Genomic DNA, 25,244 nt, shown 5'->3' on the forward strand with positions numbered 1-25,244 from the left:
TATTGTGTAGTGAAAAGGGGCAGTGAGCATTGTGGTGTGAAAGCTCAGCTGGAAAATGGGAGAGTGCAGCCTTGGGTTGGAGGCCACTAGGGCATGAAAGACCCTGGCTGGTTCAATTGGCATGAAATATTTTTTGACTTAAACCCCATCCTTGGAATGTGCCCATCTGCCATAATGGCAGGTCATAGCATACCTAACCAGGGCAGCATTGATCAGAACAAGGCAGCACCTTTGGGCATCAGTGACAGCAAAAGCCCCAGGTTGTGTCTCATAAGCTGCGGAGTCACAACGCCAGACCAGGAAGTGATACCACCTTCCACTTCCCTGGGCCACATGTAGAAGGGAGGCAGGGCAGTGGCACCTCGGGGGTGGGGAGTGGATTCCTACCTCTGCTCCGTGCTCCTGCTTGACCTTGGCTGAGTAATTTCATTCCTTCTGGGCACTGTATTTTCATCTATAAAATGGGAGTAAGCATTGATTCCTATCTTACAGGGTTGTTTTGAGGATTAAATGAGATTAGGACTATTGAGCAGTCACCATAATATTTAACAAATGGGAACTTTGATCATTATCATTATGAGTAATAATAATGACTGTCACCAGCTCTTACCTAGCATGAGCTACCCCATGTAGCTTAGTTGTGGGCCCAAATGCATACGTATATTTATTACATTTAAGATTCATACAGTTTTTTTCAGACCCAAATAGTGTATAGATTCCCCTTAAAGGAAATAAATATTACGAAGCTTTAGTGTCCACTAATCAATGATTTTGATGTTGTTTAAATATGCATAGACATATTTAACTTTTTTTACTTATATGTTCTATAGTCATACATCTTTAATTCTTTATGTTTATTGTTCTTTCCCAACTCCGAACGCAAAACAAATGAGCAAGACACAAATACAGGTATAAAATAAATAAAAGGCAAATCGACCACGTTCATTTTGTCATAGAGGATGCTAGTTTATTGTGGTAGCGTCCTGTGCACCGCGTGGAGGCTGTGGTACTTGCCAATCTGTAGGGAGTCTTGCTGCATCTCTCCTGGGTTATTTTGGGGCTTGGATCTCCCACCACATTTCTCTATTTAAAGTAGTGTACAGGAAAATCTCCTTGTGTTCAGTTGGCACAAATGCCTCATTTCCATATCATCCTGCCCCCTTCTTTCCTCAGTAACCTCTGACATTTAGCATAGCATGACCTACCTGCAAAGCGACTGCAGACACAAACACAGGCTCAGAATCCTGTGGCAGGACCCCCTTATAACGTGATCATTCAGATAATCTGAAAAGTTCTTGCATCCCATTTAAAAGGCATTATCATCTAAATGAAGAGCCCAGATACTGATTCTCATAAAGAACATATCTAAGGACTTTCTGCAGACCAGACACTGGTTTGAGAGACAGTGACTCATGTACTGACTGGATCTCCAAAGTATTTGAAGCAGTCTTCAAAATTAAACACAATATAAAAAAGAGAAATAGGCAAGACCAAGGACCTGGACAGGAGTGTGAAAGAGGCTAAGAACCAAATTTGTCACCAAGCTACCTGGCAGCAAGGGACAAAGGTGAAATATACCAATGTTCACTCATTTGTTTTGTCAAATAAGAGAAAGCACTCAAGTTCTCTGAAGAGATAGACTTTTCCTGCCATAGAATTCAAGGAGGAGTATTTATTACATGAATCCTTTATAGGTAACACTTTGAAGAACCAGATACACACAGAATGTCTTTTTCAATCATTTCTCCAGAGTTTCTCTAGACTTCGTAAAAGCTGAGAGGATATTTTGAAATTTTAAAGCAGTGAGGATGCCATTGGCATCTTAATAATACTTTACACTGGGAGGATGCTTGGGGTTTTCTGAGTACCTTCGCTCAAGCATTATTATTTGAGTCTCAGGACAGCAAAGGTGGCATTATCTTCAAAGGGGGAAGTGGTCCAAGAGGGATCTACATGTTCAAGTGGGAAGGTCTGAGACCACCCCACTCTGACAGGTGGGTAAGAGCAATACTTATGTCTGAGTGGCCATTTCCTTTGAAGGAAACTTTTAATCTGCTGAAGTGCTTGGACCCTGGCCCTTTTGGGACTCTGCCTTCTCCATAGTGCATTGTGGAAGAGGCCACTGTGGCTTGTCAATCAGCGCCACCAGAATAACCCTGCAGAATGAATGACATCCTGCTCGACTTCCTGAAATGAGTGAGCTGCTGGTGGCTATCCAAGGTGACTAAATGAATAGACCTACTGGAAGGAATTGTTTATTTTGTATGGCCTGTCTGAATGCTGGGAACTATCTGCCAAGTGCTGTACTATTAGCATCAATCTCATTTGTGTCAAGCTGGGCTCTTGGGCAACATTATTAGCTAATAGATTGCAGTGGTTTTGTGCCTATTTAAAAAAAATGATTAGCTAATAGATTCAGTTGCTACTTTTTCTGTTACCCTACCCCCATTATGAAAGAAATGCTTTCTCACTATGGAAAATACTAACATACATAAAATGGTAGAAGGAAGGAGGGAGGGAGAGAGGAAAGAAGCATGCAGAATCCGGCCACACATTTTCTTCTGACCTTTTAAAATGCATTTCTTATGTAATTGAAATCATGCAGCATCTGAGATATGATTTTATATCCTGCTTTTCTGCTTAGCATGCCATAAGCTTTTACCCACGTCACTTAGAACTCTTTGAAAATAATGTTTTTAATAGTCCTTTTTTTTTTTTTTTTGAAACGGAGTCTCACTCTTTCGCCCATGCTGGAATTCAGTGGCGTGATCTCGGCTCACTGCAAGCTCCGCCTCCCGGGTCCATACCATTCTTCTGCCTCAGCCTCCCGAGTAGCTGGGACTACAGACGCCCGCCACCATGCCTGGCTACTTTTTGTATTTTTAGTAGAGACAGGGTTTCACCGTGTTAGCCAGGATGGTCTCGATCTCCTGACCTCGTCATCCGCCCGCCTTGGCCTCCCAAAGTGCTGGGATTACAGGCGTGAGCTGCTGTGCCAGGCCTTAATAGTCTTTTACATTGTTTTCAGTTTTTTCACTGATGCAAAACCTCTTGGTTCAGAATCTTTATTTTGGACTTTTATTTTCCTCCTTAAGAGAGACTTCTGGAAATAGAATTATGTGGCAAAAACTGTGAACATTTTAAAGGCCTTTTCTTTCTCTGGATGTGAACACGTGGCTTTCCAGAAAGATCGCAGTTTGTACTTCCCTCAGCAGCTAGGGAGTATCTGTCCTCCAGTCACCTTTACACAGCGCACTGTTTAAAGTTTAAAGTGTATTGAGTGTACTTCACAGCATTTTCTAATTTGAGAAGGTAAAATAGCAAGACAGCATTGTATTTCCATTTGCGTTCTCATGACGACTAGTGAGAACAAATGATATTTGTTTGAATAGGGAGGTAATTTGTATTCCTTCTTTTATGAATTGTCTTCTTATTGGTCTTGGGGCATTTTTAAAGAGATTTCGTGACATCTTCATATATTAAGAAGATCAACCCCTTGTCATTTTTACTTCAAATTTTTAAACTATTGTGATTTGCCATTTTTTTTTTTTTTTGTGATGGAATCTCGCTCTGTTGCTCAGGCTGGAGTGCGGTAGTGTGATCTCGGCTCACTGCAACCTCTGCCTCCTGGGTTCAAGTGATTCTGCTGCCTCAGCCTCCTGAGAAGCTGGGATTACGGGCACATGCCACCATGCCCATCTAATTTTTGTATTTTTAGTAGAGATGGGGTTTCACCATGTTAGCCAGGCTGGTCTTGAACTCCTGACCTCAGGTGATCCATCTGCCTCAGCCTCCCAAAGCGTTGGGATTACAGGTATGAGCCACTGCGCTCAGTCTGCCATTGGGTTCTTTGTTGAGGTATAATTCACATACCATCAGTTGATCCGTTTAAAGTGTACAATTCAATGTTTTTTCTTATATTCACATATTTGTGCAAAATTCACCATAATCAATTTTAGAATATTTTCAGTCAATTTTAGAATATTTTCATCACCTCAGAAAGAGATTTCATACCTCTTAGCTATTGTCCCACAATCCTGCCACTCTCCCCAGCCCAAAGCAACCACTAATCTACTTTCCATCTCTATAGATTTGCCTGTCCCAGACATATCATATACTTGAAATCATATAATCTGTGGTCTTTTATGACTATCTTCTTTCACTTAGCATATTGTTTTCAAGATTCATCCGTGCTGTAGCATGTATCAGTGCATCATTCATCTTTATTTATTTATCTACTTAATTTATTTATTTATTGAGACAGCGTTTCCCTCTTGTTGCCCAGGCTGGAGTGCAGTGGTGCCATCTTGGCTCACTGCAACCTCTGCCTCCTGGGTTCAAGTGATTCTTCTGCCTCAGCCTCTTGAGTAGCTGAGATTACAGGCACCCACCACCATGCCCAGCTAATTTTTTGCATTTTTAGTAGAGACGGGGTTTCACCATGTTGACCAGGCTGGTCTCGAACTCCTGATGTCAGGTGATCCACCTGCCTCGGCCTCCCAAAGTGCAGGGATTACAGGTGTGAGCCACTGCCCTGGCCTTATTTATCTATTATAATAAGAAAGTGTGCCTCTATTTATATAAAACAACACGTTGTTTTGAAATTTATTTCTCTTTATTGCTGAGTAGTGTTCCATTATATAGACGTACCTCATTTTGTTTATCTGTTCATCAGCTGATGGACATTTGGGTTGTTTCCACCTTTTGGCTATTAGGAATGATGCTGCTGCAGCATTTTGATTTTAGTTTTTTGTTTGTTTACTAAAATTTTAAATTCATGTTATCAAGTCTTGCTTATTTAGATTGTGATTTTTTTATTTGTTTGATTAACAAATCTTTCCCCAAATCACTAGTAATATGTTCACATGTATTTTCTTTTTAATTTTTAAAATTTGTTTATTTTTATTTTGCATTTTAACTTCTAATCCATCTAAGTTTCATTTTGGAGTTATAAGAATTAGGAAGAATTGGGCTGGGCGTGGTGGCTCAAGCTTGTAATCCCAGCACTTTGGGAGGCCGAGGCGGGCGGATCACGAGGTCAGGAGATCGAGACCATCCTGGCTAACACGGTGAAATCCCGTCTCTACTAAAAATACAAAAAAAAAAAAAGTTAGCCAGGCATGGTGGCAGGCACCTGTAGTCCCAGCTACTCCGGAGGCTGAAGCAGGAGAATGGCGTGAACCCGGGAGGTGAAGCTTGAAGTGAGCTGAGATTGTGCCACTGCACTCCAGCCTAGGCGACAGAATAAGACTTCGTCTCAAGAAAAAAAAAAAAAAAGAATTAGGAAGAATCTGAATAATACCCCTCACTTACCCCTCTCCCTCATAGATAATATTTTCCGCCACCATCTGCTGAATCATCTGTCTCATTAGCCATTTCATTTAGTCTGTACTGATTTCTTCCTTCCTTCCTTCCTTCCTTCCTTCCTTCCTTCCTTCCTTTCCTCCCTCCCTCCCTCCCTCCCTCCCTCCTTTCTTCCTTCCTTCCTCCTTCCTTCCTTCCTTCCTTCCTTCCTCTCTCTCTCTCTCCTCCCTCCCTCCCTCCCTCCCTCCCTCCCTCCCCTCCCTCCCTCCCTCCTCCCTCCTTCCTTCCTTCCTTCCTTCTTCCTTCCTTCCTTCCTTCCTTCCTTCCTTCCCTTCCCTTTCTTCCCTTTCTTTTCTTTCTTTTCTTTCTTTCTCTCTTTCTCCTTTCTTTCTTGACAGTGTCTCGCTCTGTCACCCAGCCTGGAGTGCAGTGGCACGATCTGCAACCTCCACCTCCTGGTCTCAAGCAATCATCCCACCTCAGCCTCCCGAGTAGCTGGGACTGCAGGCACATGCCACCATGCCTGGCTAATATTTTTGAATAGACTTTATATTTTAGAGCAGTTTTAAGTTCATCGCAAAATTAAGTGGAAAGCATGCAAAGTTCCATGTCCGCTCTGCTGCCCCTACGTACACACAGCCTCCTCCCACCCCCATTAACATCCAGCACCAGAGTGGCACATTTGTTACCACTGCTGAATCTACATTGATGCATCATTATCTCTCACCCAAAGGCTGTAGCTTATATTAGGATTCACCTAGTGTTGTATATTTTATTGGTTTGGACAAACGTCTAATAACGTGCACCCACCAATATAGTATCATACAGAGTAGTTTCACTGCCCTAGAAAGCCTCCGTGCTCTGCCTATTCATTGTTTCTTTCCTCCTAACCACTGGCAACCACCGATCCATAGTTTTGTCTTTTCCGAAATGTCATATAGTTGGAATCATACAGTGTGTTTTCAGATTGACCTTCTTCTTCTCCTTTTTTTTTTTTTAAAGATGGAATTTTGCTCCTGTTTCCCAGGCTGAAGTACAGTGGTGCAATTTGGCTCACTGCGGTCTTCACCTCTCAGGTTCAAGTGTTTCTCCTGCCTCAGCCTCCTGAGAGGCTAATTTCTGTATTAGCTTCACGGCCAGCTAATTTCTGTATTTTCAGTAGAAACAAGGTTTTGCCACGTTGGCCAGGCTGGTCTCGAACTCCTGACCTCAGGTGATCCGCCTACCTTGGCCTCCCAAAGTGCTTGGATTTACAGGGATGAGCCACCGTGCCTGGCTCAGATTGACTTCTTTCACTTAGTAATATGCATTCAGGTTTTCTCCATGGCATTTTGGGGCTTGCCAGCTCATTTCTTTTTGGTGCTGAATAGTATTATATTGTCTGGGTGTACCACACTTTGTTCATTCACCTACTGAAGGACATCTTGGTCACTTCCAAGTTTTGGCTGTTATGAACAAAGCTGCTATAAACATTTGTGTGCAGATTTTTGTGTGACTGTAAGTTTTCAGTTCTCCTTGGTAAATACTGAGGAGCACGACTGCTGGATTGTTTAGTAAGCTTGGGTTTAGTTTTGTAAGTCTGTCTTCCAAAGTGACCGTACTATTTTGCATTCCTACCAGCAAAGGAGAAGAACCTCAGCAAAGGATGCAAGTTCTTGTTGCTCCACTTCCTTCCCAGCATTTGGTGATGTCAGTGTTCTCGATTCTGGCCATTCTCATAGATGTGTAGCGCTATTTCATTGCTGTTTCAATTTGCATTTCCCTGATGACATATGATGTGGACCATCTTTTCAAGATATACAGATGGCTTCTTTGCCATCCATGTGTCTTATTTGGTGAAGTGTCTGTTCAGGTCTTTTGCCCTTTTTTAAAATCAGGCTTTTTGTTTTCTGCTTGTTGAGTTTTAAGAGTTCTTTGTATATTTTGGGTACAAGTCTTTTATTAGATAGGTCTTTTGCAAATATTTTCTCCCAGATGACGGCTTATCTCTGCATTCTCTTGACAATGTCTTTTGCAGAACAGATCTATACAGGTTTTTAATGCTTTTTTAAATCCCATATTAAGTGTTTATGGGAATGAAGCCTTAATTCTGGACTATCTCTTGTATTTAATTGCTCTGTCCATTCTGTTTTTTGATAGCTTTAATATAAAATAGGACAATCCTTTATTATGTTTTAAAACTTTACTAGAAGACATAATACCTATATAAATGGAGTTTTCCAGGGTAGGAAAAAATTAGTATTATAAAGAAGAACATTGTCCCAAATAAGATTTTAAATTCAATTGAAAGAAAGTTGTGTGGCTTTTACTCTAAATATTATTTTAAAACTGAGGAGAGTTTTTTCATGGTTATTACTTTTTTCATGGTTGTTGATTTAGTCAGGTTTTTCACTTCTTTAAAGACAATTTTGATACTTTATATTTTTCTATTAAAATTGCATTAAGCTTTTCCTTTCTTTCTTTCTTTCTTTCTTCTTTTTTTTTTTTTTTTTTTTGTATAGACAGGGTTTTACTAGGTTGCCCAGGCTGGTCTCACACTCCTGGCCTTAAGTGATCCTCCCACCTCAGCCTCCCAAAGTGCTGGGATTACAGGCATGAGCTACCACACCTGGCTGCATTGAGATTTTCTTAGCACAGAGTTCTCACTTTAATATGAATTCTTACCATAGACTTTTCACTTCAATGTGTTTCTTAAAATTTCTTAAAATATGTGTAGTTACCATTCCTTTCTCATTTGACTAATTTATATTTTCTCCATTTTTTCTAAGTTATATTTACTAGAGCTTTGACTCTTTGGCCAGAAGACTAGTGGGCCAGTAATTTGGGAGAAATAAAGGATTTTTCTTCGTTGAAACAATGGTAGACTGCACTGTGGGTCCATCCCAAAGAGGTTATACCTGTGTGATATATTAGAATAGGTAATTGGAAAGAGGTTGAGCCATTCCAGCCACTGTGGCCACTCAGGATAGTATCTAAACAATTCTAGAGCGAGAAATAGTTCCAAGGAGCTTCATTCTGTTTTAAGTCACCGACTGAATGTTTCAAGTCCTTAGGATTATTTTCTCATCCCAGAAGAACCTCAGAAATATTTTTTTAAATGGCATGTCCAGGAATCTAATAATAATTAACTGACACTTCATAAAATCCTTAAGAAGAAGACTATGAATTGTCCCTGATCTTTTTGGCTTTTTCCATTACAAGCTCCTGTGCTGGGTGAGGGTTCCTTGGGTGGCACGTATAGCTCTGTCCAGGGTGATGGGCCCTGGCTGTTTTAGAATTGATCAGTCAAGGAGAGAAGGGTGTGAGGAAGGGCATATCCAGCAGAGAAAATGGCAGCCTACTGTGTTAGCTTTTGCAGGGAGTGAGGGGAGAACCAGGAGGATTAGAAAGGAGAGTTGGAGGAGACTAATGGTTCTGATGCCCAGCTAAAAACCATATCGCCTTGCTTAGAACACTCTGGGTCCTTTGCTCTACGTCTTAACATTCAATTCTGCCTGACGTACAGACAAAGACAAAGACCTGGCGGCATTCAAACAGGCCTTCTGGAGTAGCATGTCTTGGGAAAAATCACGGAGCAGGAATAGTGGCCAGAGTACACGCCTCATTGCCCGTTGCTCTCTAGGGCAGCCCATAGACATTCAGCACTCAGACGCCAGGCTCTGGGACGGGATCTCCACTCTAGGATACTGAGATTTTAAGCTGCATGGCTAGGGAAGAAGTCCCGGCCCCTCCACTGGCCTGAGCAGGCCAGGTGTCAGTGCCTTATAGTTACAGCAATAGGATACAGTGATACTGTGGCCCTGTAGCCCTGCCCCGACCTTGGCCTTATGGTTGTGGAAGCACAGCCTCTTCCTAGCATGACCTGGAGTCTAGAGTGAAAGCCTGTGGTTACAGCTTTCTAGGGTGCCTATCAGCAGCTGATTTGTAACCCTAGCATTCTACCAGGACAGTTGCCAAAAACTCTGCAGAGGCCAATTTTCTTCCAGGAAACCAGGCTGCAGGAATCAGCCAAAGTAACCCTTGCTTCTCACCCCCTCTGTCCTTTTAGATGATGGACTCTCTGAAGGCAGGGTTAGAGTATGATTTATCCTCAGGTTCCCTCAAGTACCTAACCCATTTGGCTGGTTGTATCAGTGGTTAAGGAATGAATAAGAGCAAGCCCAAAAAATAGACTGATGAAACTTTTCTCAACCATTCTTTTTTTTTTTTTTTTGAGACGGAGTTTCGCTCTTGTTACCCAGGCTGGAGTGCACTGGTGCAATCTTGGCTCACTGCACCCTTCACCTCCCAGGTTCAAGCGATTCTCCTGCCTCAGCCTCCCAAGTAGCTGGGATTACAGGCATGTGCCACCACACCTGGCTAATTTTGTATTTTTAGTAGAGACGGGTTTCACCATGTTGGCCGGGCTGGTCTCGAACTCCTGACCTCAGGTGATCCGCCTACCTTGACCTCCCAAAGTGCTGGGATTACAGGCATGAGCCACTGCGCCCAGCCCTCTCAACCGTTCTTAACCATTTTGGGATTCTGTCCCTCTTTGGGGATCTGATGAATGCTTTGATCTATCTCCAGAAAAGTGCAGGCAAATACATACACATGTGCATGCATGTGCACACACACACACACAATCTTGCACACAGCCTCAGAGGTAGGTCTATCAATGAACAGATTCTGGTTAAGAGCCCCTACCTTAGAGCTCTGGTAGGTTCTCAGCAGCATCTCATTCTGTGCCAACACCCTACACATTTTCTCACCCCTGCTCACCAGCCCTGACTCTGTGCATGCTCTAATCTTTCCATAGTACAGGTGTTGCCTGTGGAGCCTGGTTAGATTTGTCTAAAGTTTGTTGAAAAGGATTGCCTTTCACTTTTGCTTCCAGAGGGGATATATTGGCTAGCCATAACCCGGAGACCTCGTGACTTTCTGGACAGTGCAGGTTTTACTCGATGTTCCAAGAATGACCTTTAAGTGGGCAGTCTGTACTTGAACCCACCTAAGGGGAAACGGCCTTCTTCCTTTCCTCACTCCTCTTCATCCCTGCAGGAAGTCTGCAGGTAAAGCTACCGGAAATCCATTGGTTAAGACTAAACCTGCAGCGTCAGACTTTCTGGCTTTCCCCTCCACCACTGTCATCCTTCTTACTGTCATCCTGCCCTGTGGCCTGCATGCTGGTTGGCTTTTCTTCATTAGGTCCCCTTTCATGATTTCCTGAGTCAGTCCCTTCTGCTTGTATTGGTTTGACATTCAGAGCCGTTTCTTATTTTGCAATATTTGGGGCTCTCATGGGGTGGAACATGTCCACCAGTTCTCCTTCCTGCCGTTCCCATTCAGCGGTATCCTCTATTCCGTAGATTCTGGCTGTGACTCAGTCACTGACACTGAGCCTGAGGACGAGAAGGTTGTTTCCTACTCGAAGCAGCAGAGCCTGCCGACGGTGACTTCGCCTGGGAACCTGATGGTGGTGCAGCCGGACCGCATTCGCTGTGGGGTAGGCACTGCTGGGGGCCTGGTAGCTGGATGTCAGCACTTGGGCTTTTCAAATGCATGCATTTACTGCAGTAAAGAGAGTGGGCTCTCCTGTTGCAGCTCAGTATAATCGCAACCTTCCTTTGGGATTTCTTTTGAGTACCCTGTTACCTGGGCCCTGGAGACACCCAGTTCCCCTGAGTAAGAGAGAGACTAGCTGAGGGAGATGTGTGTCATCAGTCTAAGACTTCTGTTCTATGAATCAGTAACAACATAGAGCACCTGGGAGACCACCTGACAGGAGCATTCCAGACACTAATGCTAACCCTAGTGGTAGAGGCCTGTGTCTGTTCCTGGTAGCCTGGTGCTGGGAGGAAGGAAATGCTTGTTGGGCATCTGACAGCTTGCTTCTCCAATGCTGGCCACTGCCACGGCCCAAGGAAGTGCCCTGAAGCTTGATGGCTAAAACCCATTGGCCAATATTGCTTTTTAAAAGGATCAGATCAATGCCATACATCATATGACTAGCATTTTCAGGGGTGGGGCATACATTACAGATGACTTGAGTGTGAGGGTTCAACTGATGAGCCACTGCCATTTGAATCCTACCCTAGTACTGATGGTTTTGCATTATTTATCCTTTCCTAATTAAAAACGTGTGGCATTTATGATAGTTCAGAGCAGCAGAATGCTTTCTTTATGGATACAAGCTCTTTGCTAAGCTGGCTTTGTGGGCTCCTTGAGGCGAGAGGGCGTGGGAGCCTTGGCAGTGGGCAGCACTGGCTTCCTCACCCTTGTGGGTGGTTTTGTGCAGGCTGAGGCCATGAGGCATTGGGCAAGCACTTCCTACATGGGGTTGCCAACTGTTTCTTTGGGCCAGATTTAACTGATAGACATTGTATTCGTCTGTTTTCATGCTGCTGATAAAGACATACCTGAGACTGGACAATTTACAAAAGAAAGAGGTTTAACTGGACTTGCTGTTCCTCATGGCTGGGGAGGCCTCACAATCATAGCAGAAGGCCAGGAGGAGCAAAAGCATGTCTTACATGGATGGCAGCAGGCAAAAAGAGAGATAACTTGTGCAGGGGAACACCTCTTTATAAAACCATCAGAGCTCGTGAATCTCATTCACTATCATGAGAACAGCGCAGGAAAGACCCACCCCCATAATTCAATCACCTCCCACCAGGTTCCTCTCACGTGGGAACTGTGGGAGTTATGATTCAAGATGAGATTTGGGTAGGGACACAGCCAAACCATATCAGACATGTTTGGTTTGGACTGCACAGTATTTATTTATTTTTTGAGACAGAGTCTCTCTCTGTCATCCAGGCTGGAGTGCAGTGGTGAGATCTCAGCTCACTGCAACCTCTGCTTCCCAGATTCAAGCAATTCTTATGCCTCAGCCTCCCAAGTAGCTGGAATTACAGGCACACACCACCATGCCCAGCTAATTTTTTTTTTTTTGTATTTTTAGTAGAGAGAGGTTTCACCATGTTGGCCTGGTTGGCCTCAAACTCCTGGCCTCAAGTGATCCATTTACCTCAGCCCCGCAAAATGCAGGGATTACAGACATGTGTCACCATGCCTGGCCTAGATTGCATAGTATTTTAAAAGTTAGGCATTGGCTGGGTGCAATGGCTCACACCTGTAATCCCAAGACTTTGGGAGGCTGAAGCGGGTGGATCCCTTGAGCTCAGGAGTTTGAGACCAACCTAGGCAACATGGTGAGACTCCCATCTTTATTTTTGTATTTTATTTTTAAAAATTATTTTTAAAAGTTAGGCATAAAAATCTGTGTTTCCAGCTTCCTTTGAATCAGAACCTGGTCATATTAGGCCTGAGACGACTGGCAGGGGCTGAGCAACTCTGTACATGGGCCATGCATCCCCCAGTTGGCAGATCCCCACAGTCCCTGTTCTTTATACTCAGCCTGTCTCACTCCTTACCTTACTGGCCATGCCTTTGTGGACATTTCCATTTGAAATCTTCCCATGCCACTTCCTGCCTTCCCCATGCCTCTCTGGTCAGGCTGTTGGGTGCCCATGGGTAAAGGGGGGTTGGAACCAAAGCATTATCTCCTTCACTGTCCTCCATGATTTTTCCAGGCTCTCGTTCCTTCTCCTGTCTTGACTGCCTGCTATCCCAGGATTCTTGTTGCTGATTTCAGGCTTCTGGATCCTGGGGAGAGGGGAAGGGGCAGGCCGGGGTTGGGTCCTGCCTGTCAGTAGGAGAGACACATATTCTCATTGGCTCCTCATGCTCCCTGGCAGAAGGTGTAGGTGGGACAAGGCTGGGCCTGCAGCAGGAGGGATGACCACCACAGCACATGTGTGTGCAGCCTCAGCAGCCCCGGGAGCCAGGATCACCCCCACATCACCTGTCATAAAGTCCAAGCTTGCCACACCCTCTCATGATCCTTGTCATGAAGGGCTAATCTGAGGACTTTATAGCATAGTCTTAAGAGGAACACTTGGAGATTTGCTGTGGCCAGGAATCTCTCCTTTCCCCGTGTTTTTTTGGAGAGTCTGCCCTCACCAGTTCAGAATGAGAGGCTCATTCCCCCACGTAACCAGCACAGCAGAGTCATTCCATTTGGCAGGCTTGGTGTGAGATCTTAAAGCAAGCTAAAAGAGCAATTCGAGGTGCTCGATGGTTTGGGAAAATTAATCCCCTGAGAAGTTCTTTTTGCCCAATGGTAAAATCCAAGACTGCATGAAGAACAGAACCCAGGGGGGCTTCTCTCAGGCTGCAAGGTGCACGGCATCTTGTTGTGATGCAGACTCTGCCTCAGTGGGGCCAGGAGGGACCTGAGATTCTGCATTTCTAATAAGCCTCCAAGGGATGCCAACACTGCTGCTCCCTTGGCTCCACCTTGAGTAGCAAGACTGGTCTAGAGCAGGGCTTCTCAAGCTATCTGTGGCAAAGGACTTCTAAAAAGATGTCCAATTCTGAAATGCACCAATGATTTCATTAAAAACAATGCAACAGAAATGCTATCCAAAATGAAATAAAAAGACATATAAATGGCCAGGCACGGTGGCTCACACCTGTAATCCCAGCACTTTGGGAGGCCAAGGCAGACAGATCACCTGAGGTCAGGAGTTCGAGACCAGCCTGGCCAACATGGCGAAACCCTGTCTCTACTAAACATACAAAAAGTAGCTGGGCGTAGTGGCAGGTGCTTGTAGTCTCAGCTACTTGGGAGGCTGAGGCATGAGAATCGCTTGAACCTGGGAAGGTGGAGGTTGCAGTGAGCCGAGGTCGCACCACTGCGCTGCAGCCTGGGTGACAGAGTGAAAAAAAAGCCTATAAAGTGTCAACCTTAAGTTTTTTGTTTTGTTTTGTTTTTTGTGTCTTTTTTTGAGACAGAGCCTTGCTCTGTTGCCCAAGCTGGAGTGCAGTGGCACGATCTTGACTCACTGCAACCTCTGTCTCCCGGGTTCAAGTGATTCTCCTGCCTGAGCCTCCTGAGTAGCTGGGACTACAGGCACCCACCAGAACTCCTGGCTAATTTTTGTATTTTTAGTAGAGGCAGGGTTTCACCATGTTAGCCAGGCTGATCTCAAACTCCTTACCTCGTGATCCGCCCCTCTCGGCCTCCTAAAGCGTTGAGATTACAGGTGTGAGCCACCGTGCCCTGCCAAGTTTTACTATTATTATTATTGTTATTGTTATTATTATTATCAGCTTCAACAGACATAAAATGACTCCATCCAATTGCTATAAATATTTACTCTTGGTTTTTGTGACTTGTCTTGTTAGGACTGGTAGCAAACAGTTCACTGCCCAGCACTGGACCACTGAGTCCACCCTGTCCCCGAGGACCCTCACTAGGTAGAGCTGGGGCAAGAGAGCTGGGGACACCCTCGGGCCTAACACCCTACGGGGATCTGAGAGGGAGAGGGGACAATGACCGGCCTCCCGTTTCAGGCAGAAACTACTGTCTACGTTATTGTGAGATGTAAGTTGGATGACAGGGTGGCGACGGAAGCAGAGTTTTCTCCTGAGGATTCTCCCTCTGTAAGGATGGAAGCCAAGCTGGAGAATGAGTACACCGTTTCTGTGAGAGCTCCCAGTGAGTAGTCCCCTGTGAATGTGAAGCCATAGGGCTTCATTGCTTATTTGCTATGCTGTCACCAATGCCAGGTATTATCATTTTAAGTATGTTTGCTACTTTGATATTTTGTTTTTTGTTGTTTGTGTTTTGTTTTTTGTTTTTTTTGAGATGGAGTCTCGCTCTGTCACCCAGGCTGGAGTGCAGTGGTGCCATCTCGGCTCACTGCAAGCTCCGCCTCCCAGGTTCATGCCATTCTCCTGCCTCAGCCTCCTGGGACCACAGGCACCCACCACCATACTCGGCTAATTTTTTGTATTTTTAATAGAGACAGAGTTTCACTGTGTTAGCCAGGATGGTCTCAATCTCCTGTCCTAGTGATCTGCCCGCCTCAGCCTCCCAAAGTGCTGGATTAGAGGCGTGAGCCACTGCGCCCGGCTACTTTGATATTTGTTAAAGAGTGGTCCATTGTTTTCCTATGCATTTCTTTGATTACTAGTGTGGGTGAATATTTTTCCATGGTCTCTATTGTCGCATTTCCTCTTTTGTAAATCTCTGTGGTTGGTGTTATTTTTAATTTTCTCTTTCCCCCTCAAAACCCCTTCCTGTGGTATAGCATCCCGCCCGAGGGAGAGCGTGTAGTCATGACAGCAGCTCATGACTTGCAGTGAGCTAATTCAGCGGCCCCAATGTGGCAGAAACACAGTTTCACCTCCCATGATTTTTTCCCTCCTTCTGTGACCACTGGCCTTTGTGTAAAGTGCCTTAAACCCGAATTTTCTTCCTGTGCATTGAGGCACTGGGCCTACAGTAGTGAGTAAAAAGATGAAAATTTTTGAAAATTAAGTTGCAAACCCAATGAGGATAAATTGCTATGGCCCAGAGCCCTGCCATGTGCTGGTTTACTCACCTGCTACCTCCACCCTTTCCCTCACTCCCGCCCCAGCTCACCTCCAAGATCTTTCTTCCAGCCCCCAATCAGTGTCCTCACTGCTTAGATGGAGTTTGTATATCCACAGCCACTTTTCCCTGGATGCTTGTTTTTCCTGGGAATTTTGATAGCGTCTCTTCTTCTGTTCAGACCTTTCATCTGGGAACGTTTCTCTGAAGATATATTCTGGAGACTTAGTGGTGTGTGAAACCGTTATCAGCTATTATACTGACATGGAAGAAATTGGGAATTTATTGTCCAATGCTGCGAATCCTGTAGAATTCATGTGTCAGGTAAGGATATTGCAAGCCTGAGCTTTCTGGGCATGTAATTTCTGCTCATGGCTTATCAGTCTTGAATCTGTGGGATGGAAGAGAGCTGGATTTCAGATCTGACCATCTTCACTTTTGTATTCAGGCCTTTAAAATTGTGCCCTACAACACAGAGACCCTTGATAAACTGCTAACCGAATCCCTGAAGAACAATATCCCTGCAAGCGGACTGCACCTCTTTGGAATCAACCAGCTGGAAGAAGAAGATATGATGACAAGTAAGTCGACAGTCAAACCTCAGGAAACCAACGTGGGCTGATTTCAGCCTGCTGGTTTTAGCATCCCATCAACATATGCTTTTACCTTCTGCTATAACTCTTCTGGGTCCCTTCTCTATAACCTATCCTGTGGTAAGGACTCATTCTTGACTGGGTAGCCTCATTCTTCTAAATTGCAAATCTGAATACTTTACCCCCTTCTCAAAACGCATGTGGTGGCTTATGGAGGAGTAGGAATTGAGTGATTTAAAATCAGTTTGGCGTAAGCTAATGGAGCTTGTTGTGATTATTCCTCATAGGGATAGTGTGAGGAACAGATAAGCTAAGTACTGTCAGGGGAGGTTCCCTTTTGCCTTCTAGATAAAATCCGAACTGCTTAACCTATAAACAGGCGCTCATCTCTCTCCACACTCCCTCTTGTCTTTTCTATGCTTTGATCTGCAGGAGGTATGAGCTTTTTTCACCTGTCTTGTGCCACTTAGACTCATGGAAAGACAGTCCTTCCTCCCTGCCTTGGTTGCTGTTTACCTGGCTAACTTCTCTCACTTCCGTGTAGCAGCTTAGGTAGCACTTCCCCAGAAGGCCTTCTCCAAACCTCCAATAGGTTCCATTCACCTGCTTTAGCGCCCCCCGACCACCAGCACGTCGTTTGCCATTGACCTAGCACTCCTCAGCTGTGTCTGTCTTCTTTGCTAGGTTGTCCGCTCAGTGAGAGCTGGAACTGTTCCTGGGCGGCTGGCTCTTTGTAGGCTCTAAACAAGTACTGGTTTAATGGGGGAGAAGCAGCGTCTTGTGCACGTGTGACATGCTGGGAGCTGGGAGAGTCACACCCCTTGCACAGGGATGGTGCTTGGTGTGACAGGATGCCTATTGTGGTGTTTTGATGGACACCACTGTTCCTTCATGCCGTGGTTGCACTACACAAATGAGATCCAAGTCTCTGGTTACCTTCTGCCTACGGTCCATCCTTCTACAGTCTAAGAGAACCATAAGGATGAGGTTACATGACCTTCAAGGCCTTCTCCTGGGGGATTCTCTTTCATATTGCCTCTCCCCGTTTTCCTACTATGGAATGTTCTTACAGCACTTTTGTAGATGTGACTATTCTCTATTAAGCTTGGGGCTTAGGAGGAAGTATTTCATAACCTGACAATCCTGGATCCTAGGAATACTTTCAGACCCTTCATTCCAAGGATCATATTTGAAATAGAAGGCTAGGTTTGTCATGTTAAAAAATATACATTTGTATATAAATATATATCTATAAAGTTGTTGGGCTTAAAAATAAACGTTTATGAAAAAATGAGATTTGTCCCCAGCTCCGCAAACACAGACATGTTCATTTTCTTAGTTGAGTTTAACTTGCTATATTCAGATGTCAGTGGGTGGAGGGGTCCGTGGGGACCCAGCACCTCTCTGGAGTACTTTGCTTTCCACCAATTAGAGAGTGAACTGATATCCTGGCGGGGCTTGTGTGCATTAAGACCAACGTTCAAATCTCTCCTAAATAAGAACCCTGCTGAATACTATCTTACGAATCCTCCCAGGTCCTTTTGAGATAGTCTGGAAGTATTTTCTGGTTGAGAACTAAAGGCTGCGGAAAGTCTAAGGAACATACCCAGGATTACTTGGTGTACTTATCATGAAATTAGGAATAAGGGCTAAGAGGATGAACTTCTTTCTTTTAATCAGCACGAAACAATAGCTTTAAAAAATACATGCTCTGAACTTTGCAGAGAAGTTCAAAACATGATTCCTATTGTACTTTGTGGCTGCTAGCTAAGCCTTTAAAAAAACCCAGCACATTTTGCATTGGTACTTTTTGTCAGGATTTTCCAGTCCTGTTAGAGAAGATGGTAGGATATTCATTATTAGATTTGCTAATTAATTAAAATGTTATGGCTGGGTGTGGTGGCTCATGCCTGTAATCCCAGCACTTTGGGAGGCTGAGGCAGGTGGATCACTTGAGGTCAGGAGTATGAGACCAGCCTGGACAAGGTGGTGAAACCCCATCTCTACTCAAAATACAAAAATTAGCTGGGCGTGATGCACGTCTGTAATCCCAGCTACTTGAGAGGCTGAAGCGAGAGAATCACTTGAACTTGGGAGGCAGAGGTTGCAGTGAGCCAAGATCATGCCACTGCAGTCCAGCCTGGGTGACAGAGCGAGACTCCATCTCAAAAAAAAAAAAAAAAAATTATTTCCTCTGCATCTGAGGACATGATCTTCAGTGGTGTCCTGAAGGAAGCTGTTAGATGTTAGGTCAGAAAATCAATAAGTAATGGCTGAGTGCCTACTGTTGCCATGCTAGTCTTGGCAGCTTCATCTCCATGAACAAGGGCACCCTGTGCTTTTATTTTGATCTGTCAATCAAGTTTTCCTTGATAATTTTCAGATCAGAGGGATGAAGAGCTGCCCACCCTGTTGCATTTTGCTGCGAAGTATGGACTGAAGAACCTCACTGCCTTGTTGCTCACCTGCCCAGGAGCCCTGCAGGCATACAGCGTGGCCAACAAGCATGGCCACTACCCCAACACCATCGCTGAGAAACATGGCTTCAGGGACCTGCGGCAGTTCATCGACGAGTATGTGGTAAGGTCAAGGCAGGAGGGGCCCAGGATTGGAAATGCACCCTGTGATAGTATGGCTACCCTTTCACCCAAAATACGAACAGATTTTATCTCTAGCATGTCCTCATGTGCCTCTTCTGGCTGTGGGTAGTATGTGTGGGCTTAAGAAATGAAGTCTGGAGTCACATGGACCTGGGTCCAAATTCCTGTACCAACCCTTGTTAGCCTTGTGACGTTGGGTAAGTCACGTATCCTCTCTCAGTTTCCTAATATGCAGGAGGAAGCTAATCATAGTTCGAGTCATAGAGTTCTTTTGAAGGTAAAATGGAATCATTTCTATTAAGCACTGAGGTTCACCCTCAAAGAATTTACAGAAACCTTTATAGAGTGAACCTGCTGAAAGTAGAGACTGATATCTCCCCACCTGCCTCCAGGGCACCTTGGTGGGATGCTCCCGGCTGCCTTGCCCACCTTCAGGGCCCGGTGAACTGTGTTAGGCTTGGTTTCTTCTTTAGCAGAGACCACAATAAAGCTATGCATCTGGAAAGCATCAGGGCAGCAACTCTGAGGCCCACCTCCTGCTGACAGCCTTGCTTTCTCTTTCTAACCCCCTGCCTGGGTCCCATCTTAAGACAGGCAGGCACACCCAGTTTATCTGATCATCTGGTTTGGGGCCCTCAGCTCCTGCTCGAACACTGACTTCTGGGTCCTTCTTTGAGGCTGATCGCACCCCATGTCTACCTCTTATTCCATGCCCCAGTATGGCCTCTGATGCCTGGGAAGCAGCTGCTCTTCCTGATCCCAGTCCTTTGTGATTTTCCTCCTTCTTCACAGACTCCCAGAGGGTACCTGAGAATAGCTCAGCCTCTCGCATGGGGCTGTGACCTCACAGGGAGCAATAAACACAGCCCAGTCTTGCTGTCAGCTTCCAGATAGGAGGGAGCCTGACATCTCCCCAGAAACTTAACTCTCTGCTCTGTGCTGGAAAATCTACAAGACAGTGATTCACGGAGGCACACAGAGGGGACTTCCCAGTGTTTACAGGTGTATAAGTGTTTTGAATAAAATGATGTGAGTCCTTTTTTTGGGCATCACTGACACAAATAAGGCTAAAAGGTGCTCTCAGTCTGGGTGTACTTACTCAGCTTTTTCTTAAAGTCACAAATGTACCAAATGTAGCATTTCATTTCCATGCCAATAGTTTTTATTAATAACCTACTGTGTTCATATTAGTAAGTAGTATTTATTGAATGTATTTGATTTGAAAAATGTATTATCTCATTTAATCCCCACCACAATCCTTTGAAGTTGACAGTATTGAGAGCCAATACTTTACAAAAGAGGAAAACGGCTTAGAAAGGCAAAGTCATTGTGCTTAGGGCCACAAACCATTCAGGGCAGAGATAGGATTTGCACCTAGTTTGATACTAAAGCCAGGGCTTGTTACCCTGTTGTATTTAACTGGCATGTTGAAAGATGCACTTTCAGTTGGTGCTGAAGTTAATCTAGGTCATAACATCTTTGCTTTCTTCCTATGGTCACCTTCAACCGATGCAGCTTCAGCATTCTGATCAAAAGACTGTCCCTTTGTGTTGCTTATGGCCTCTTAGAACTGTCCCATTTCCTTTTTTCACCACATCAAAACCAAAGGCCAGATCTTGAATCTCCAACATCTCACAGCTGTCATCTGGTTTATTGGGTCTTGTGAGGAAACTAACGAAGTGTCAATAAAATATTAGTTATCTTAGGGTAGTGGTGATGAAAATGAGGATTTTTGTGGGTTGATGCTGAAATAAAGATTGTGAAACACCAAAGGTGCTTACCAGGAAAAGTTGTGCAGAGGTTTCAGGGAAGTCACCTCTCTAGCTTCACAATCACATGGAGGCAGGATGGCAGTGGGAGGTGGGGGAGAACCTTTCTGATGTCAGGACACTTTATCCAAGATCATCTCTCCTTTTGGGCACACAGGACATAAAATTGAGGCCAGAACCCCTGGAAACAGTCAGGGTTCCTGACAGTTTGGAGGAGCCTGCAAAAGGAACAGGGGCTAGTGTGCCAAGCTGTGGAGTCACCTCTGACTGCACACAATGTGAGAACACCTTAGCTGCATTCCTGTTCAGCTCATTTGAATTTCTGCATGGCTAGTCAGGAAAGGTCACACCTTCTTGTGTCATTTTTTTCCCTTTGGAGGAACCACTAGGGTGTAGAAGAAAGATCAAAGATCAGGATTGCAAGCCCTTGAGTAAGACACTAGATTTTTGTGAGCTTTGTTTTTCTGGTCTGTAAACTAGGGAATATTATACCTTTCTCTAGCAGTAGTGGAATGGATTACAGGAGATAGGGTATAGACAAATACCTAGCATCGCACCTGACATTTAAAAGGTGCTCACGGGAAAGTTTTTTTTTTAATTATTATTATTTTTTAGACAGAGTCTTGCTCTATTGCCCAGGCTGGAGTGCACTGGTGCGATCTTGGCTCACTGCAACCTCCGCCTCCTGGATTCAAGCAATTCTCATGCCTCGGCCTCCTGAGTAGCTGGGATTCCAAGCATGCTCCACCATGCCCGGCTAATTTTTGTATTTTTAGTAGAGACGAGGTTTTGCCATTTTGGCCAGGCTGGTCTTGAACTCCTTACCTCAGGTGATCCACTCACCTTGGCCTCCTAAAGTCCTGGGATTACAGGTGTGAGCCACCACACCTGGCCATGGGAAAGTAATTTTTAATTTGTATCCTCTGGTCAGTGGACATTTAGTGAGTATCTCCTGAGTGCCTAACTCTGTGCTTAGTGTTGTAGGAAGATACGAAGATTAAAACAAAAACATAAAAGAAACCAAAAAAAGGTGGGAAGCCTGGCCTCAAGGAGCATTCAGTCAGGCGGGAAAATACAAATACATACAACCAATTGCAATCCTGACTCATGGGAACCTTTACTTTGCTGGCCACAAGTGCCTTTGGGGGCCAAGTTCCACCCAGAAAGCCAGGCTGCCTCAGTGCGCCGTGGGCCTCATCTCTTTCAGGAAACGGTGGACATGCTCAAGAGTCACATTAAAGAGGAACTGATGCAAGGGGAGGAGGCTGACGCTGTGTACGAGTCCATGGCCCACCTTTCCACAGACCTGCTCATGAAATGCTCGCTCAACCCCGGCTGTGACGAGGATCTCTATGAGTCCATGGCTGCCTTCGTCCCAGCTGCCACTGAAGACCTCTGTAAGTAGCACGACCCAGTTCTGCTTCCACCTTTCTGCTGAGAAACAGCTTTTCTCATTCCAGTTGACGACGGCGTGGGGCAGTCCCTACTTACCCTCACTTCACTCCAGAGAGATGAAAGTCCTGTTTTACACAAAGCTAGGGCTGCAGTCATGGCTATGACAAGCAGAATTCTTCTCCAGACTTCCTCTGTTGTGACTGCTGGGAGAGTTTAAGCAAATATCTGGAAGTCAGAATTGATGAAGTCATTGCCTCATGATCTGAGAGGCCAAATCGGTGGCTCTCAGCCCTCAGACTCCATGGGTCCTTTTTATAACAAACATGTTGTAATACCCCCTTTCCTACTCTGACATGAGGTTTATATATTATATAACCTACCTACATATAAAATTATCAGAAATCAAATATACTGCCCTAATTGAAATAGGAAAGAGAAATTAAAGAAGAGAACATGCTCAAACATGCCTGCACCAGAAGTCATGACAAAATAGTCAGATGCAGACACACGCAGAATCACTGTCAACATTACGGCTTCAAACGTTGACTGACACACGTCTGCAGTCTTGGTGGCTCAAATGATGGGAGCAATGTTGGCACTGGCATCTGGATTTTCCTAGATGATGAACAACTCTTTATGATTTCCTTTCCATTTTCATAGAAATTGAATTTCTAACAAATTAAGTGTTTGCAAAAATAAGATGTGTTTATATGTGAAACAGTTTAGGTTCTAGGCTCAGAAAATAATAAGCAGATTTTTTGGGGGGTGAGGGGTAATTTGATTTTATTGCATTAATATATAGTAAACTTATTTTCAAAATATTCTTCAGGATCATAATTTTCCTTGTAAACAGTTTACAAACTTTGCCCATATTTTATTATCTTGTTTTTTCCAATGCAAAATAATACATTTTGACAAAAGTGAATGAGCAGTAAAAGTTCCCCTCCAGCACCTAAACTCAAAACAAAATAGGAATGTATAACTGAGTTGAAAGAAGTTATGTGACTTGTGACTCCCAGCCAATATGGCATTAGTAATAATTAGTAATAAAATGATAGGTATATTTGTTTATATTTTTGCTTGTATCTGCTGACATTAAATTTAAAAATATACACATACATGTACAGATACACAGATATGCAGAAATATACATAAAGGTATAAATAGGTATCATAAGTCCTTTTTAAAACTTACATGTATGTCTAGGGGAATATTTGAAAGTCACGAGGGACATAAAACACCTCTTCAATGGGCAGGGCTGTCCCACACACGGCAGGATGTCTAGGGTCCTTCCCCCTTTTACTAAATCCCATCTCCTTGGTGACCACCCAAAACACCCTCATAGATTTTCCAAACGGCCCTGGGGGGCAGTGCCACCACCCTTGAGAACCACTGATCTAGTAACAGTGGATGTGATCTCCACACACATACTGGAGTTGAAGCAGGAGACCCACACAGCAGGCCCTCTAAGAGGCTTATTCATGTGTTACCATCATTTGCTATCAAATGCTAAGCATGCGGAGGCACCACCGGAGACTTAGCCCTCCTTCCCTATGGGTTTCATTAATAGATTCAAGAAAGAGAAGTATCCACCAAGGTATCAGCATTATGGATGGGGGAGTTTCTGGAATGGGCTTGATTGAGTATTACAAGCCTTCAGCCTGAAAAAAAAGACAGTAGGGCCCTGGGCCCACAGGGAGGCGGGCCTGACTTTCCCATCCATGAACTCATGGAAGAGCAGGTGCCAACAGGGTGCCTTGGAGAGAAGGCATAGGTTGGTCAGAGGGCCAGAGGCAGTCTCTGATGCCAGCAAGCCTTTGACACTGATCCCAGAACCTGCAAGATGTGGTCCAGTGGTTGTTTAGGTGTTTGTCAGTTAGATTGGGTGCTCCTTTAGGGGAAAGAGCAGTAAAAGCTCCCCTCCAGCACCTAACTGGGAGGCTTGGAAGTGCTGGTGGAAGCTCTTCCCAAATGCGCTGTGCCTTGGCATGGATGTGGGGAGAGAAAGCACCATCACTACCATCCACACCCTTGATCTCACTGAAGTCGGAAAGCTACCCCACTAGGATGCTTTTCTTACCTGCACTTTACAAATGGGGAAACAGAGGCACAGAGAGACTGAACATTCCCAAAGTGTCACAGCCAATCAGTGATAGAGCCCAGATTTGAATCCAGATTTCTCTGTCATTAGGACCATATTCTGTATACTGTGGCAGAAATTGTTATCCAACACCACGCATTTTAGTTGTGGTTCCTTTTGGAAAAACCATCTAGCCTCTATAGCCTTTCTTCCCCTATCTGCAACTCCAGATATTGGATAACAAAGCAGCCTCTGGCGCCCCCTAGCCTTGCCCATCATCCTATCCATATACCCAGTAAGCATTTCTGGAGCGTCTAGTACATTTCAGTTACTGATGTCTTCTGGTTGTTGGAGATACAGGTGGGGAAGTGGGTAGGACCCAGTCCTTTCCATTGTGGAATAGGGACTCACTCACTCACAAAAGAACACTTGGAGAACCACCAGTACCCACTTGAATCTGGAGATTGCATCATCCTTTCTGCCCTGTGTCTTTGCTATGACACTACTGGACAATTAAAGAAAGCCCTACTTTATTGGCAGTTTAGTGTTGACAGAGTCTTACACTTGTTGTCTCCCTGGATATTCTAACACATGCCATGCTCCCACCACAGCACTGGAAATCTGCAGGGAATGCCAAAGGTGTCTCTCCCAGTATTCCTGGTCTGCTGGGCCCCTCACAGCAGGATCGGTGAGGTTTACCAGGGCTTCCCAAGGCAGCAGTGTGCTGTGGAGCTAGCCTGGTTTGTAGCCAACTGGCAACTTGTAAAGTCACCCGGGCCAGGGGGCTTCTGGATGCCATGGAGCTGGAAGGAGGCTACCAGTGGGGGAGGCAGGCTGTCAAATTTGGCTGCTTTTTGCATAGGAAAAGGAAACTCACCGCATTTTTCTTTTTCCTTCCTTCCTGCCTGCCTGCCTGCCTTTTTTTTTTTTTTTTTTTTTTTTTTGAGACAAGTTCTGGCTCTATTGCTCAGGCTAGAGTGCAGTGGCACAATCCCAGCAATCCCAGCTCCCTGTAACCACTGCCTCCTGGCTCAAGCCATCCTCCCCACCTAAGCCTCCTGAGTTACTGGGACTACCGGC

At 44.7% G+C, this 25,244-nt stretch overlaps 1 protein-coding gene across 3 annotated transcripts in view; it reads left to right on the forward strand.

Annotated features, from left to right (window-relative positions):
• Positions 1–25,244, forward strand: part of PIK3AP1 (phosphoinositide-3-kinase adaptor protein 1) — a 129,445-nt gene that overhangs the window by 53,971 nt on the left and 50,230 nt on the right. For all 3 annotated transcript variants that reach the window (XM_033187302.1, XM_033187308.1, XM_033187316.1), the window contains 6 exons: positions 10,653–10,789; positions 14,704–14,848; positions 15,909–16,051; positions 16,176–16,308; positions 18,704–18,900; positions 21,897–22,086. In XM_033187302.1, the coding sequence (XP_033043193.1) occupies positions 10,653–10,789; positions 14,704–14,848; positions 15,909–16,051; positions 16,176–16,308; positions 18,704–18,900; positions 21,897–22,086 (945 nt within the window). The remainder of the gene's footprint in view (positions 1–10,652; positions 10,790–14,703; positions 14,849–15,908; positions 16,052–16,175; positions 16,309–18,703; positions 18,901–21,896; positions 22,087–25,244) is intronic.

This window comes from Trachypithecus francoisi, unplaced genomic scaffold (assembly GCF_009764315.1).
Source record: "Trachypithecus francoisi isolate TF-2019V2 unplaced genomic scaffold, Tfra_2.0 Contig01579, whole genome shotgun sequence".
In the NCBI taxonomy this organism is placed as follows: domain Eukaryota; kingdom Metazoa; phylum Chordata; class Mammalia; order Primates; family Cercopithecidae; genus Trachypithecus; species Trachypithecus francoisi.